The sequence below is a fragment of the Sardina pilchardus genome, chromosome 23 (assembly GCF_963854185.1).
Source record: "Sardina pilchardus chromosome 23, fSarPil1.1, whole genome shotgun sequence".
NCBI lineage: Eukaryota > Metazoa > Chordata > Actinopteri > Clupeiformes > Clupeidae > Sardina > Sardina pilchardus.
Genome location: NC_085016.1, coordinates 26,238,075 through 26,253,687, shown reverse-complemented (window position 1 = coordinate 26,253,687; position 15,613 = coordinate 26,238,075). Strand labels below are relative to the sequence as shown.

Genomic DNA, 15,613 nt, shown 5'->3' with positions numbered 1-15,613 from the left:
CACCCTTATCCAGATACACAGTTTTCAGGATTACCAAATCCGGACTGCCAGCTAAAGAACAGGTGGAAGAGCCAACATGGGGTCACTTTAAGTGTTTATTTTGAGACAAAACACAAAACATAAACATCCACCTCCATTTCTAATTTATTTGAAGGCCCCTCACCTGAGCAAAAAAAAAAGAAATATACATTAACAAATGCATTGGGGATATATTGAAAACATGTTAAATAAAAAATGTCCAATAGATAACAAAATAATGCTCATGGTTCTTCATCTGAGAAGAAGAGACCCACATTTTCAAGCCCTGCTTTAGTGTGGGAAGCAATTGTTCGAAATTGCATCGAGGTTCATAGGCTATCTGATTATTGTTTCGTTGACATTAATACAGGCCTACAGTGATGAATAACGGTGACAGATATTAAAAATGTAATATATTATTTTTGTTTGTTATCAAAATCTGTTTGGGGGTTTATTTCATGTGGATAAGATCATTTTTATTTTTTGCTTATTGCACTGAAAGGCTAAATTGGTAGCCTATGTCTACTTTATGTAGCCTAGTTAAACTTGACAAATTCAAGTGCAAAATATAAATAAAAGTAGGCGATACAGTAAATTATACAAATGTATCATTTGCTACATTTTAGTACATTTTCTTTCTGAAATCCACCTAAAAATCCTACCCCTTGTTGGGATCAGGGTGATCCTGTTTTTGTTTTTGTTTATCAAAGTTATCCAAATCCTGCTGAAAAGTTTTGAACAACACAAATTTAAGGTTTGATCCATTTTCAAACTAGGATTGAATTACATGATGTGATCCGAATTCAGAATCCTTCTTTCCCTTTAAAACAACCCATTTTGCAGATTTGATCCAGTCCGATTCCGATAACCAAAATAGATAGATAGATAGATCTGATCAGATTGTTAGCACTTCTATGATGCAGCACAGTGGTTGATCAGAACACTGGTATTCAAATGGCCTTTGAGAACTGATGAATGAATACTGGAACATGAAGGAGTATCCCCAGTTAAGGCCTATTTTAGATTAATGGTTAAAACATAATTTCAAGTACATAATTCGGTGTATTTGGTATCCTTTTCAATTTCAAGGTATTAGGAATTTCTGCTTCTTTTTGAATACGAGAAGTAAAATATAGCCTTTCCATTCAAATAGCTACCTGAGTTAATGCCTTGTAAAAGTAGCAAAATGCTACTGTTTCGCCAGAGGGGAGTGCCAAACTTCACTTTTTTTTATTGTAAATGTTTATTCTGGTGTTACCAAAACACCTGTAACTACATGCATTTATTCTGTGAACGGGGCTTAGATGCAATATTAGAACTTTACACACTACATGTCCATATACTTTTCTATTTCCACATAGATTTTCATGATCCTACTACCTACCCCACATAGCTTTTCAGCTGCATGAAAATGACACAAAAATACAAACATGCCTTGTTTTATCCTTATTATTGTCAAATTCATTTGATTTGGAGACTTCACATTTTGGGACAACATTAACAAAGGATTATATTTCTATAGAAAAGATGGCAGGTGTGTCCCAATAAAAAAGTTTTGAGACCCTCAATATCACTTTTTTTGCATGTTTTTTCAGAAACTAGGGACTTCTGTACAACCAATGAGACTGTGGTACAAACATTTAATCATTGAATCTTACTGAGAACATGCTTGTCTTCCATTCTATAAAGTTTAGTTAGGCTAGGAATGATACTTTTTAAGATATGAGTACCTTAACATGGCCTCCAAGATAAGGCCATTTAGAGAGTGTAAAAAGGCAAGGGCAAAAAGACAATGAAAACAATAGAATTGAACAAAAATATTTTACAGATTTTAGTTATGGAACCTAAACATTGTGTAGACAAACTTTGAAGAAAATCCGAGTCGGTGCTGCAACCATTTTCCTGGATTTTGTCTGATTTGACACGGAATGACCCACCTGGGACGTGTCAGACAAGTTGGGTAGGCTATGCTGTCTAGTGGTATACGGTAATGGTTAACTAGCCTAGCTGCTAGCCTACTAATGATAAGATCCAGTATTTCTAGAATTCTACATTTATTTCTAAACGGATGCTCACAGCAGGTAAACGTTCACAGACAATTGAAATATATACTAGTTATGCAAATCAATTAATGTTCAGTATAATCTCAAATGATGAATTTTCTTTGTGTTGAATTGTTTTTTCAGTACCAGTGTTCCTGTTCCCTTAGGGTCTTCTACATATCCACCACTCCCGATTATAACAAAAAGCTGTCTGGGCCTTTGCTGTTGATGCCCCCTTCATTTCCACTTTTAAATCAAGGCTCAAAACCCACCTTTACACCCTTGCTTTCTCTCCCCCTTAATTTGATGTTTTTGTGTTTTATGTGTATTTTTTATTCAGTATTGTTATTTATTTACTTTACTTATTATTTTATTTCATTTTATTGTATATCATTTCATTTTATTTCTTTACCTTTTTTATTATACTATGTACAGCACTTTGGTCAGTGTGAAGTGTTGTAAATGTGCTTTATGAATAAATATTACATTACATTACTTACTTACTTACTAAACATGACACTGCACATCTGCTATTACTGTTTGGTTTTTGTTTATGTAAAGCACATTGAATGACCTCTGTGTATGAAATGCGCTATATAAATAAACGACTTGACTTGACTTGACTTGCTTAAACTTCTACTTGAACTTCAGAAAAAATAGACAACGAGACACAGTTGAATGCATGAATAGTTTATTGAGTTTTATTGACTTGACTGGCGAGACCACATAGGAACACGTCTTAAAGAAAGAAAGATCAGATGCAGGGCCCCAGCTGTGGCACAACTGGCTGGGGCACCTGCACCGCACGCCGGTGACCCGGGTTCAATTCCTGGCCCATGTTCCTTTCTGGTTCCTACCCCTGCTCTCCCTTCCATTCACTTCCTGTCAATATCTACTATCAAAGTAAGTAAAAGAATACATTTAAATTCAAGTTTTTCCATTTGGTTGGTTCAAGTTGCTACTTCAGCTGCACTGGCGAGACCGCAGAGGACCTCCTCTTAAAGATGCGGGTGAAGAGAGAGCGTCTCCTCTCAGGAGAGCCAGAGGTGGAGCATGGCTCCTCATCCAATGGGGCCGCACAGGAGCAAAAAATAACAGAGGTTCAAAAAGTAAAAGAATAAATTTAGATTCAAGTTTTTCCGTTTGGTTGGTTACACAAGTTGCTACTTGTGCTGCACTGGCTAGACCGCAGATGACCTCCTCTTAAAGAAAGATCTGATGCGGGTGAAGAGAGAACATCTCTTCTCAGGTGAGCCAATGGGGACGCACAGGAGCAAAAAATAACAGAGGTTCAAAAAGTTAAATTTAGATGAAAGATTTTGGGGCCTTTTGAAGTGAAGGGTGACAGGAAGTGAATGGGAGAGAGAGCAGGGGTGATATCCGGAAAGGACCGCAGGGCGGGAATCGAACCCAGGTCACCGGCGTTCAGTGCAGGTGCCCCAGCCAGTTGCGCCACAGCTGAGGCCATTCAAGTTGTTACTTGAGCTACACTGGCGAGACCGCAGAAGACCTCCTCTTAAAGAAAGATCTGATGCGGGTGAAGAGAGAGCGTCTCTTCTCAGGTGAGCCAATGGGGATGCATGGCTCCTCATCCAATGAGACCGAACAGGCAAAGGACTCTGGGGAAACTGAACAAGAGGCAGGTTGGAAAAGGTGACTTGATGAATTTATGAATTTCTGATTTAAAAAAAGATTACTACTTCGATCACACAATACAAAATATTAATTTATGAATTAGAATAGATTCACATTTTGGACATGTGGTGCTCCCACTTGGACACAAGCCTGTGTGTGTAATGTACACTTACCGGCAATATTGTCAGTGATGCTGATTGCTGTGGCTCCATCTGTGTTGGCCTTTCTTTGGCTGCCTGACTTGTTTCTCTGATCATCGGAGAGGCAGAGCAGTCAATCATTATTTATACAAATCTTGAGCGTGTGGCATATCATAACAGTGTTTTAACATAATGTAAAAAGGTCAATTTTACCTTCAGGCAAGACTTGATCTTCTTCATATTTGGAAGGAACTGAAAGCATCCACTCCCTCTCTTGTCTTTCTTAGGTGTAGCGTCATTATCATTTGTCACATCAGTCGTAATCTCGCTGATCAAAGATCTCACAACAATCTTCTCTACTGAGGGGTCCTTTATCTCCAAGGCCAACAGGACACTGTTCTTTGATCCATATTCACTCAGGAGGTTATTGTAGATAACTTTGAATACTTTGCAAATGTTCACACCAGCAGGGCAAAAGTCAGTTTTGGAGACACCAAGTGCTGCTGTGAGCTCAGAGAGCACCTTGTTGATAAGTTCTCTGCATTGATCCAGCATATCGTCAGAGAGTGAATCCTCATTTTGTAGTTTTGACAGCAGGCGGATCATGAGCACAGACACAAGGCTGGAGTAGTCCGTAGAACCTTCCTGACTGTCTGCACGTCTCTTGTCGTCCAGGAGTCCTAAATCTGGTGTGTTGAAGGCAACATCGTAACCGGGTAAACCAGAATCCTTCAGAAAAGCTTCCATATCCATGGGCGAACTCGTTGGCAGGGAGAGTATATTCATGACGTCAGCGACCATCGCATTCATGGCAACCTGCAGTGCCTCTGCCAGAATCTGAGACGGTGATTCCGCGGCGCGGTCCTCTCCGTTTCTGGCCATGGAGCTTAGGCCACCTGGACAGGACACTGAGGCAGCGGCCGACCTCAGGGGGGCCCTTGCACCTGACTTCCATGACGAGGGCAATTTGAAGCAAGGCAGAAATAAATCCCTCACACACTCCTGTGCGAACATGCCTATGATCTGGCTAACCATGGCTCCTTGAGGTACATCCTGGGCCTGTTTCATGGCAACAAGAGCAGAGTCGGAGGCAGACTTTGCAGCAGCAACAGTTTGTCTACCCTTCAGGAGAATCTGGTAAACGTCCTCAATCAGGTCCTGAGAGGACTGAATATGTCCCTGGGAGAGAGCCTTTTCTAATCTCTTCCACACTGAGGTCAGATGACCCTGAGAGGGCGGCCTGCTGGAGCTCTCCTCATTTTGCAAGCCGAGCGTCGAGGTGATGCTGTTCACAGCGCTCACTACGGTTTCGTGCGGTACACACGCAGAAGCCTCATCTTGAGGCAAATCGCTCAGGTCAATGTTCACAGCCACCAATGTGTCTGCTGCCATGGGGGCTGCAGTGGAGACCTCTGGTATGACCACAGACTCTTCAGGAAGGCTCTCCTCACTCCAGTTTGACCAGCTTCCTTCTGAGGTACTAGATAAGGAGGAGAGGGGCCTATCCTGGTCCAGGTCAGTGTGACGGTCCACCATCCCAACATCTTCAATCAGTGAATCAATGACGACCGTTATCTCCCTGACGTTGTCGTCAGAACTTTGGAACTTGCTTGAGTTTGCGAGCTCCTCCTGAATGCAAAGCAAGACTTGGCCGATAGCTTCCTTAGCTGAAGCAGAATGCACAGCCTTCCTTTGGCGGCTTGACAGCTTCGTAAAGAAATCTCTGAGATTCAACTGCAAGCGACCGTACATATCACGTGTGGCGGACCACACTTTCAAATCTTGAGTCAGAGCATCTTGGGCTGGGGAGTTCATCAGGCATCGGACTCCATCTAGAACGGTTCCCACGAGGCTGGATGCGATGGAAGCGGAATCAGAGGCAGGAGAGAAGCCTAGAGGGTTGTCCAACATCACAGGTCCAGTAAAACTTTGCGCTAATTTAAGCAGCACCTGGCTCACTTCCCTAGTCACGGTAGCGTGGAACTCATCGCTGGAGAGTTTGTCTGCCATTTCAGATTTCACAAGGCTGGACTCACCAGAATCACGTGTGCCAGAACAGGCCAGTTGGGTTTCTAGCTCAAGAATAATGCTATCTGCGACGGACGCTACAGCAGAGCTGGAAGAGTCAGCTGGAACTGACTTTGCCGTGAAGAGCATCAACATCTTTTGCGTCACTGCTTTTGCACAGCCATTGCAGCCCTCACTTTGACGCGTACAGTGCGCAGAGACCTCGGAACACAGGGATTGGGCCTCAAGCTGTTCAACTTGGCCTTTGCCCTTGCATGATACATGGGCGAAAAACTCTCTCACGGTGTCTTCCACACTTTGGAAAATTGTTGAAACACCTGTGAAACAACCTCCTTTTGGAGTCCCATTGTCACACTGCAGGGTCTCAAGACAAGTCCTCATGCCATTTACGAACTGATCAACGATGCGTTTGGCTGCAGAATTCACATCTGGAGTGGTCTGTTCATGTTCCAGCTGGCATCTGGAGCCCACTGGCAGATTTTCGGACAAATCTTTGTTGAGCATTGGGCCATCAGGCGAGCATGGGCGCAAAGAAATGCAGCCACTAACTGCCGTAAGCATCACATCACTCGCTGCCTTGAGAGCTCTTCTCTTACACTTTTTACTGCCTAGGTTTGAGAGGCATGGAAGAGATGCGCTTGCTGGCCTGCCAGACAATTGCTCATCACATTTGGTGTCGTCAGTTGGTGATGAGCCGGATGATGACCAGTTGTCGATTTCGGAGAGGATGCCGTCCACAAACTCTTGAACAGGTGTATTCAAAACCCATTCTCGTGAATACTTGGGCAGGTATGAAAAAGCCACATTATTCAAAACATCTATGGTGCAAGAGTCCAGCTCGTGCTGGGTCATATGGCACACCCTCACAGCGGCAAGGGCTTGGTCACTTTGAGCAAGGAGCCTCAGCTCGGACTCACTAACAACGGAGGGCACTGTTTTCACAGAGTCATGGGAGCTGTGAGCATCCTCCATCACTCCCGACTTCTTCTCCATCACTTTCTCACACTGGTGAACAGAAGAGGTTCCACTCAGCTTCTTGAAAAAGTGCCAAAGCATGGCGCGCACTTTGTGATAAAGCCCTCCGATGACTACGACTCTCTGGTTCTTTAGGAAGTGTGGACGGTCTCCGCCCTGAGCAGCCGATCCCCCCTCTTTCTCACACATGGGCGAGCTTTGGGTGGCCCTAACTGCTGACATGATGTCAGCCACAAAAGCATCAACAATCAGAGAGGCAGTGCTTTGGACAGATGGGGTGGGAGAAGGCAGACCATTGTTTGGTACCGCACTGCTTTGTGGCCGGATCTCAGCACTGAGAACGTCGCTGACGGCCTTTGTTGCCTGGCTATGGAAGTCTTCACAGCTAAGTTTCTGCACTATCTCTCTGTGAGCCTGGTTAGCCTTTTGGCTGGCAATCTCTTTATCGCTTACTGAAGGCTTTTCCTCTATTAGACATAGCTGAGTATCTTCAACAGAAGTGCTTTTGTCAGTCAAGATTCTTAGAGCACTTTTCATCGATGCCAGCAGTGACTTTGCCTTCTTGTTTCCATCAAAACATGTTTCTGCGGCACTGATAACAGCAGTCATAGCTTCTCCAGTAGTGCACTCTAAGGCTGTGTCCAGCTCTTCATTTTCCTCCAAAGCCAAAATGGTGCCTGTCTCAGAAATGGCATGAGCATCAATCAGAGAAGTCACAATGTGAACCAACTCATGGCTCTTGGTCTCCTTGGCGCCATTCGGCATCTTGCAGGCCTTGGCAATGTTGAAATTGACCATGTCAACAACCTCTCTAACGATGGCATGGTTCAAGTGGTTCGAGTTGGCTGCAGGGCCGACTCCATCTAATTTGCTCAGATTCTTCTGAACAGAGTTCCGGATGCTCGCCACGGATATCCCATAATTAGCTTTCAGGAGTCCACTGAATGAAGCAGCTCCAACAGATGAGCAAGACCTTCCAGACAGAGGAAAACACTTAATCACACTGTATACACCATATTAAAGTCATAGTATCATATTTTGTATCATATATACTGACATTATTACATTCTTTCATAAACCTACCTCTTTGGTGTCAACTCAACAACAGGCGTCTCTTTGAGGGCTTTTACACACCATGAAGGCAGCCTGCTAGTGTCATTCTTTGGAACAATATCCACCAGGTTACCATGCTTAAGAATCATCACATCTTTTTCATCCTCGATGTACATGATTGACGATGATGATGATGACGCACATCTGACTGGTGTCTCACTGCTAGGCTCTTCAGGTTCGTCCACTGCACCTGACGCCAGTGGAGTCTCTGGGTCTCGTATCGCCAGTCTCATAACAGCTGGAATAACAATCTTGATGGCACTCAAGGACACCACCTGTACTATGCTTTTGCATACTTTGAGGACCGCGACCCTTGTAACCTATTTTGAACAAGGACAATAAATCAGGTTGTTCTGCATGACCTGTTGACCTCTGAAACTAATTGCAGTGCATGAAAATATTGAAAATATTGTATTGAAATATTGTATTGAGAACAATGACAATGACAACCATTCTCAGATTAGCACCACTGTTCTCAACACTTTATGTACAAACTTTATTAATTTTTTAAAAAATAGGTCTTCTAAAGGACATGGCTGCTATTCTTTTGTCATTTTTGTAACATTTGTTATATTGTATTGAAATTACTGATCACTCTAGCAACACCCTGGCAACCGTCTCATTTAGCCAAGCAACAACCTGACAACCACCATTATAATGTCAACCTAGCAGCCATTATCATAATGTCAACATAGCAACCACAAAGGCAATCACTTTAAATAGCATAGTAAACACTGTGATAGCCCTAGCAACACCCTAGCAACAATCTTAATTACCTTAGCAACCACTACCATACTGTAAACATAGCAACCAACATAGCAACCAGCATAGCAACCACCATGTCTACCCTAGCAACATCTTAGCAACCATATCAATCACCCTAGCAACAACCAAACAACCACTATCATGTCAACTTAGCAACTGCTTTAGCAACTATAATTACCCAAGCAACAACTTGACAACCACCATTATAATGTCAACCTAGCAGCCATTATCATACCCACTCAGCACAAATAGAGACAAATACGTCTCCAAGACACCTGCGAGATCTGAAAAGCTTAATTACATCGGGTTCCATTTAGAACGTCTTATTTTGATCTTAAAAACAGCGGCGGCATCTCACTGAGAATGCGTGTCGTAGTTCTAGATCTTTATCATATTTAATACCTTTATAAGATCTTTGTAAGACGTTAGGGAGATGGATGTCCTATTATGACGTATTGATGAGCATCTGGGATACGGCTGCTAAACGCTGTTTGAAGATCTTAGCAAGACGTATCAGATACGTCTGCCAGATGAGCAAACGCTCTCTAGAATACATCTTACAGCCATCCAGCAGACCTTTCGAACACATCTTCAAGACGCCTTGCAGACGTTCTTGTGCTTACTGGGTAATGTCAACATAGCAACCACAAAGGCAATCACTTTAAATAGCACAGTAAACACTGTGATAGCCCTAGCAACACCCTAGCAACAATCTTAATTACCTTAGCAACCACTACCATACTGTAAACATAGCAACCAACATAGCACCCAGCATAGCAACCACCATGTCTACCTTAGCAGCACCCTAGCAACCATATCAATCACCCTAGCAACAACCAAACAACCACTGTCATGTCAACCTAGCAACTGCCCAAGCAACTAACATAATCACCATGGCAACCTTCATAGCAACCACTTTATTTAACTTGCCAACCACTATGTCTACCCTATCAACACATGTTTGACATATTTACATTGCATTTTATGCGTTTTCATTTCACTGGTAATTCCTTGTAATCATATTTCTAGGTATGTAAAATTATTTTTGGTAACATATTTTAAAAAGATTAGTCACTCACAGGGCCAATGGTTCCTTGAGAAATAGCTGTCCATTGCCTACAGAAGAGGTACAATATGTCATTTGAGTGCTTTTGCAGATTAAATTATAAAATACTATTTCAGGTAGAACAAAATGAGACACATACTCTTTCTCCATGTCCTTTAAGTAGGTACAGACTGACAAACCCTCAGGCAGCCTCACGGTGTGGACTTTCACCATCTTTTGCTCCGCAGAGGGTGAGGGAGGTGTTAGCGGAGCTGCTATACAGACAGAACAATACAAATTTAGGTTCCAGGTTACAAATTCATTTTGATATCGCAACACATAGGCTACATTTCGTGTTACAAAACAGAATGAAGGGGGTATAAAGCCTTACCGTCATCATGTATGGCACTTTGCTCCTCAGCAAGTCTTTCACTGGAATTCACCATTTTCTAGATATTAAATAGCAAGCTTTTTTTTTATCACTGACAGGCACTTTCTAAATGACATGTTGTTATTTCTATTATTATTATTATCTATAATAAATAATTCCCAATAATGGATATGACTAGCTGAGATTTACCTACCTCATCTCACAGATCTATAAAGAATACAATTCTTTATAGATCAGGTATGTCTCAATTCGACCAGAGCATTTTCAGAAATGGGCTTCCCTGTAATCAATGTGCGATCAACTGAATGAAATATTGCTGAGGAGAACTTTGGATAATTTATTTCATTGTGACATCACAGTCGAGCAGGCCAGGCCCAGGCTACGTCAGATGCATCGTGAACTCTGTCAACTTTCCCGTGTTCCTTTTTTTCACAAACCTGCTGCTACAGTATTTCCATTTAAAACAAATAGCCATTCAACCTGCTTTGAATAGGCTACCTTTGAATAACTGACCCCATGATTGTCATTGAGACATCTCAGATCTCATTGTTTTGCAAGTTCAGCATGGAGTGTATTGTCCCCGTGCTCTGTAGGCTATTCCTACGGAGACGTTGAGCGGGTGAAAATGTAGCCTGACTCTCGCCAGACCCTTGTAGTTCCGCCATGCTCCACCAGATGCGTTTCGCTGAGCTCCACAGCAGACAGCGAACTACAGGATCTGGCGAGGGTCAGGTTAGAAAATATGTGCGTCTCCTATATCGCTGGCTTCGCTTGTCAAAAAAAAAAAAAAAATACCGCAAGAGAATTTCTGTGCTTCCAACTTCTACCGGAAGTGATGTCATCAGGAAACTTGCGTGACCACCCGGCGGCAACACGAGGGTTGAGCAGGCGTGTTGTGTGTTGTCAGTACTCTATGGAAAACAAACAGTTAGTGCGATATAATGGAAGAAACAGACAAAAGTAAAAAAGTACTTGCGTATATATGTTCGTTCCCGGACTGTAACGCAAGCTACAACAAAGCTTGGAAACTCGATGCTCATCTTTGCAAGCATACTGGAGAGGTAACGTCAATGAAATGCGCCGCTAGCTTGTTAGCTGTTGTCATTATTGGAGGGCTTGTTTTGCAGTTGCAAACAGTGTCAACTTTCCATGTTTCTGTAATTAACAAACGTTATTTTCGTGTCTTACAAATTGGCTATTGGCTGTTTTGCTTACCTTAAGTTGCTTGATCCCCCTATGTTTTATGAATAGAGACCATTTCAGTGCGACCATGAAGATTGCGGGAAAGGTTTCGTCACCAAATATAAACTTGCTCGACATAAGCTAAGCCATAGCGGTGTGAAACCGTTCAGGTAGGTGTACACTAACGCTACATTAACACACGTTTACTGTTTGAAGTTGACTTGGCAGGGAGTCAAGTGTTGTGTCGAGGCTCAGTTTATGCTACATGTATTTCGTCCTAGCATGCTAGATGTTCTAAAGTTGCGGATGATCGAGACGTCAAAGGGAAATGGTCCATAATTCTGATCTCATACACATTTGTCAAATTTAGTGAATTGCCCCCCATGGTCATCTGTCGATTCTACGTTGTACTGAAAACAACTCAGTCCTGGCTGTCACCACAGTTACATGGCAGGAAATTATTTTTCAAGACAGCCTGATGCCTCTAAAGCACAAACAGAGCTCTAGGTGTGTCATTTGATTGACTTGAGTTTTCTGTCCCACAAACACACACACACACACACACACACACACACACACACACATATAGGTGCTCTGAGGAGGACTGTACCGAGACCTTCACAACGGGTCAAAACTTGAAGAAGCACATGTCCCGCAAACACAAACAGGGGCATTATAAGGTATTGTGTGTTTGTGGGAGAGAGAGAAAGAGCCCGAAGCATTCTGATTACAGAAAGAATGCTTCATCTCTTTTTTAAGGGTAGGGTAAGCAATGTTGGGTGACGTCACATTTGTTTGTTTCTCAGCAGATACTTTTGTCCAAAGCTGTGTAAAAAAAGACTGTTTTCTTTTTCCTATGTACTCTGAGAATGGAGACCAAGTCTATCGCTTACCCTACCTTTAAAAGTGATGAAACTCTTTTCAACATAGCTTTGGTATGTTATAGAGTAAAGTAAAGAAAGTTTGAAAAGAGATGATTTGTTGTTGATGATTAGATATGTACACAAAACCCACACTTGTACCGCCCTTGTTACAGTGTTCACACGAGGGCTGTGGCCAAGAGTTCCGCAAGAACAGCCAGCTGAAGTCCCACGAGTCTGAACACACTCAGCTCCTGCCTTTCTTGTGAGTTACTGTGTGTGTTTCTGTGTTTGTGGTTATGTGTGTGTGAGTGAGTGAGATAGTGGCTATATGTGTGCAGTTGTTGGACTTTCTATTACATTTTCTTTTTGTCGCCAGTCCTCAGATTCTACATTTGCACCACAATGCATGTGATTGATATAATGTGCCATATTAGCTGTATTGGAGTGTCAATTCAGAATGAATCATGTGTCAGTCTGTCGGAAGTTCAAGGCTGTTAAAGTGGGATGACAAATCCTAAAAAAAGGCCATTGTTTCATCGTCATCCTCTCTTCTGATCTCTCAGGTGTACTTTTGAAGGATGTGGAAGACAACTGGCCACATCAAGTGGTCTTCGTCGCCATGAGAAAGTCCACCGGGGTGAGTGGCCTGTGTAGATGGTGTGTCAGTGTGTTTGCATATGTCTGCACTGGAAGAGGTCATGTAAAGCCAAGAAGTATGAGGTAAAGCTGGCTTAAAGTTGACTGAGTTTTGTAGGAGTCCTATTGATTTATACACCTGTGTTTCCTGGATGTGTTTTTTTTGTTGTTGTTTTCATTTGTCGCTTAGTTTAATGTGTTTTGTTGGTCCTCATCATGTACACCTCTCTCTCTCTCTCTCTCTCTCTCTCTCTCTCTCTCTCTCTCTCTCTCTCTCTCTGTGTGTTTGTATATATGCACTTGTGACAGGCTACCCATGCTCAGAGGAAGGCTGTTGTTTTGTGGGGAAAACATGGACTGAGTTGTTAACACACCGCAAGGAAATGCATCGAGGTAATCACACACACACAGCCCTAAGAAGGAAACCAATTGCTGTGAAAATATTTTGTGTTTATGAGTTATACATCGTTTTGACGTGGATGACACCGGTGTTTTTAGTTTAATTTCCTGCACAGTGGATAGACAAGGGTCAACAGTATCAGTATGTGTATTTGTATGTGTAACAGTATGTGTGTGTGTGTGTTTGTTTTGATCTGCAGCTCTGCACAAGTGTGATCAGTGTGACAAGAGCTTCCGTAACACCTGGTTCTTACGGCAGCATCAGAGGGTTCATTTAGAGGAGCGTGTGGTTTTCAAGTAAGGGCATGTGCACAGAGTCTGGGGGGTGTGTGATAGTCACTCAATTCTGTACGTGAATGAGTTTGAGCCAAGACTGAGAATGTGTAAGAGCTTATAGTAGAGCTTGTAATAGCCTCTGTAAACCCAGACAGAATATTCGCTAAAGCATTGAGCAGAGCAGTCAGTGTTCTGTTCAGAGAAATCCTTCATTCATTGCCCATTAACCTCCCTCCCCCTTTTGTTCTCTCCAGATGCCCCAGGGAGGGATGTCAGCGATCTTACACCACACCCTTCAACCTCCAGTCTCACATATACTCTTTCCATGATGAACTACGTCCTTTTGCATGTACTCATGCAGACTGTGGCAAGACCTTTGTGATGAAGGTGTGGATCGTGTGTGTGTGTGTGTGTACACATTAGTATGAAAATAGCTATTTCTGAACATTCTGTTGCTATTTCAAGTTCATTTTCAGACATTTTAAACAAAATTCTTACATTTAGCACACACACAAGCAGCCAGTATAATGTTCGCTAAAGCAGATAAGTGTCTCAATACTAAAAAAATATACGCACAAAGTGTAGGTGAAACAAAAAATTAATGATATCCATTGAATTGAAATTAAAGTTTGTTTTTGCTTACAGCAAAGTCTACAGCGGCACCTGGTGACTCATGATCCTCTAAGGCGCAAACAGGTGGGTATCCGATTTATGTATCAGTCCCATTGGGTGAAATCATTGGAAGGTCAAGGATAAGTTACTCAGAGAGCTACGGTTATAGCATTGATGTAGTGACTGGGTGTGATGCAAATGAGAAATGACTTTTGACATTTATCAATTTAGCAGCATCTTGGAGTTAAAGCAACACTAAAGAGTTTTTCGTACTTTAAAATAATGTTTCCAAAATAATTTCAGCGGTTCATCAATTCGTAACAGAGTGACCGGCACTTCTGCTTTCACTTCGCAGCCCTCTATCGGCTATAACCGCACTATGTAACTTTACGAGGTGGGGTAGTGTATCTGTAGTTAGATGAAATGAGACATCAAAAACTACAAATTTGACTTGCTTCGATGTCGCAATACATCATACTTTAATAAAATCATGCAAAATATTCTACCTTGTCTGTTATTTGCTGGATAAACAAATAGCGTGTGTTCGACCGAGGAAAAGTGCTTTAGTGTTGCTTTAAGTGCCTTGTTCAAGGGTACAACGGTGGAAGCTGGAAATTGAACCCCCAACTTATGCTAGCCCAGCTCCTTAAGCACTATGCTAACACCTCCCCTCCCCTCCCCCAAATTTAATACACATTTGTTTACTGACAAGGAAACACCAGTTAATAAAATAAGACTAAAGAACCATGTTTTTTTTATGCATTTTCACTCCAATTCACAATATTGTTTCCTCTTAGGAGAAGAAACCTCGGAAGATCAAAAAACGCTCTGTAAGGTTCTATTTACAATATTCTTTCAATGCAAAAGTATTTCACTCTTGTGCTGCTATTTTTGACTATTTCTTGGATTTCTTATACAGGAGAAGAAACCGAGGAAACCAAGTAACATCTTAAAAGGATCACTGGCTTCTCACCTTAGCGGTTTCCACCCCGAAAACAACTGCAATCCTAAAATCAGCAGCAATCCCAAAAGCAGCAGCAATCCCGAAAGCAGCTGCAATCCCAAAAGCAACTGCAACCCCGAAAGCAACTGCAACATCAGCATCTTGGACACAAGTAGTCTCATTCTTGAATCCGTGCAGAGCACTTTTCCTAATGCTACACATGCTGGACAGTGCATTGGATTAAAGACCGCATAATTCTTACCAGCCAGTGTTTGTAGGCTATGGCTATGAAATAGCAAACATGCCTTTCAGGAAGCTGTGAGTCATCCTGAGTTTTAATTTATTTTCCTCTATTCAGAAGTTATCTTATGTCTTTTTATTTTTGCTTAAGTAAGCAATTTAACTGACTTGTTAAGTTAGTGGTATGTGAATGTATCATTTGGTTTGCCTTTAGTGAAGTGGTTTATCAATGAAGTTACTTAAAGTATTCCTTCCAAAAATATTCACTTTTGTCTGTTTATGAATCTGTGTATTATGTACACAAAACTAA

General features: G+C 42.1%; 2 protein-coding genes across 2 annotated transcripts; one reads left to right on the top strand and one right to left on the bottom strand.

Annotated features, from left to right (window-relative positions):
- Nucleotides 1-2,906: 2,906 nt before the first annotated feature.
- On the bottom strand, nucleotides 2,907-4,668 carry LOC134071329 (uncharacterized). Its single transcript, XM_062528006.1, has 3 exons — nucleotides 4,049-4,668; nucleotides 3,869-3,944; nucleotides 2,907-3,688 (listed from the first exon to the last, which is right to left on the bottom strand). The coding sequence occupies exons 1-3, from the start codon at nucleotides 4,643-4,645 to the stop codon at nucleotides 3,546-3,548; spliced, it is 816 nt and encodes a 271-aa protein (XP_062383990.1). The 5' UTR covers nucleotides 4,646-4,668; the 3' UTR covers nucleotides 2,907-3,545.
- Nucleotides 4,669-10,937: 6,269 nt separating this feature from the next.
- gtf3aa (general transcription factor IIIAa) lies at nucleotides 10,938-15,612 on the top strand. Its single transcript, XM_062528021.1, has 11 exons — nucleotides 10,938-11,213; nucleotides 11,404-11,504; nucleotides 11,924-12,014; nucleotides 12,371-12,459; nucleotides 12,761-12,834; nucleotides 13,143-13,226; nucleotides 13,433-13,529; nucleotides 13,763-13,895; nucleotides 14,154-14,204; nucleotides 14,918-14,950; nucleotides 15,040-15,612. The coding sequence occupies exons 1-11, from the start codon at nucleotides 11,094-11,096 to the stop codon at nucleotides 15,316-15,318; spliced, it is 1,152 nt and encodes a 383-aa protein (XP_062384005.1). The 5' UTR covers nucleotides 10,938-11,093; the 3' UTR covers nucleotides 15,319-15,612.
- Nucleotide 15,613: the final 1 nt, after the last annotated feature.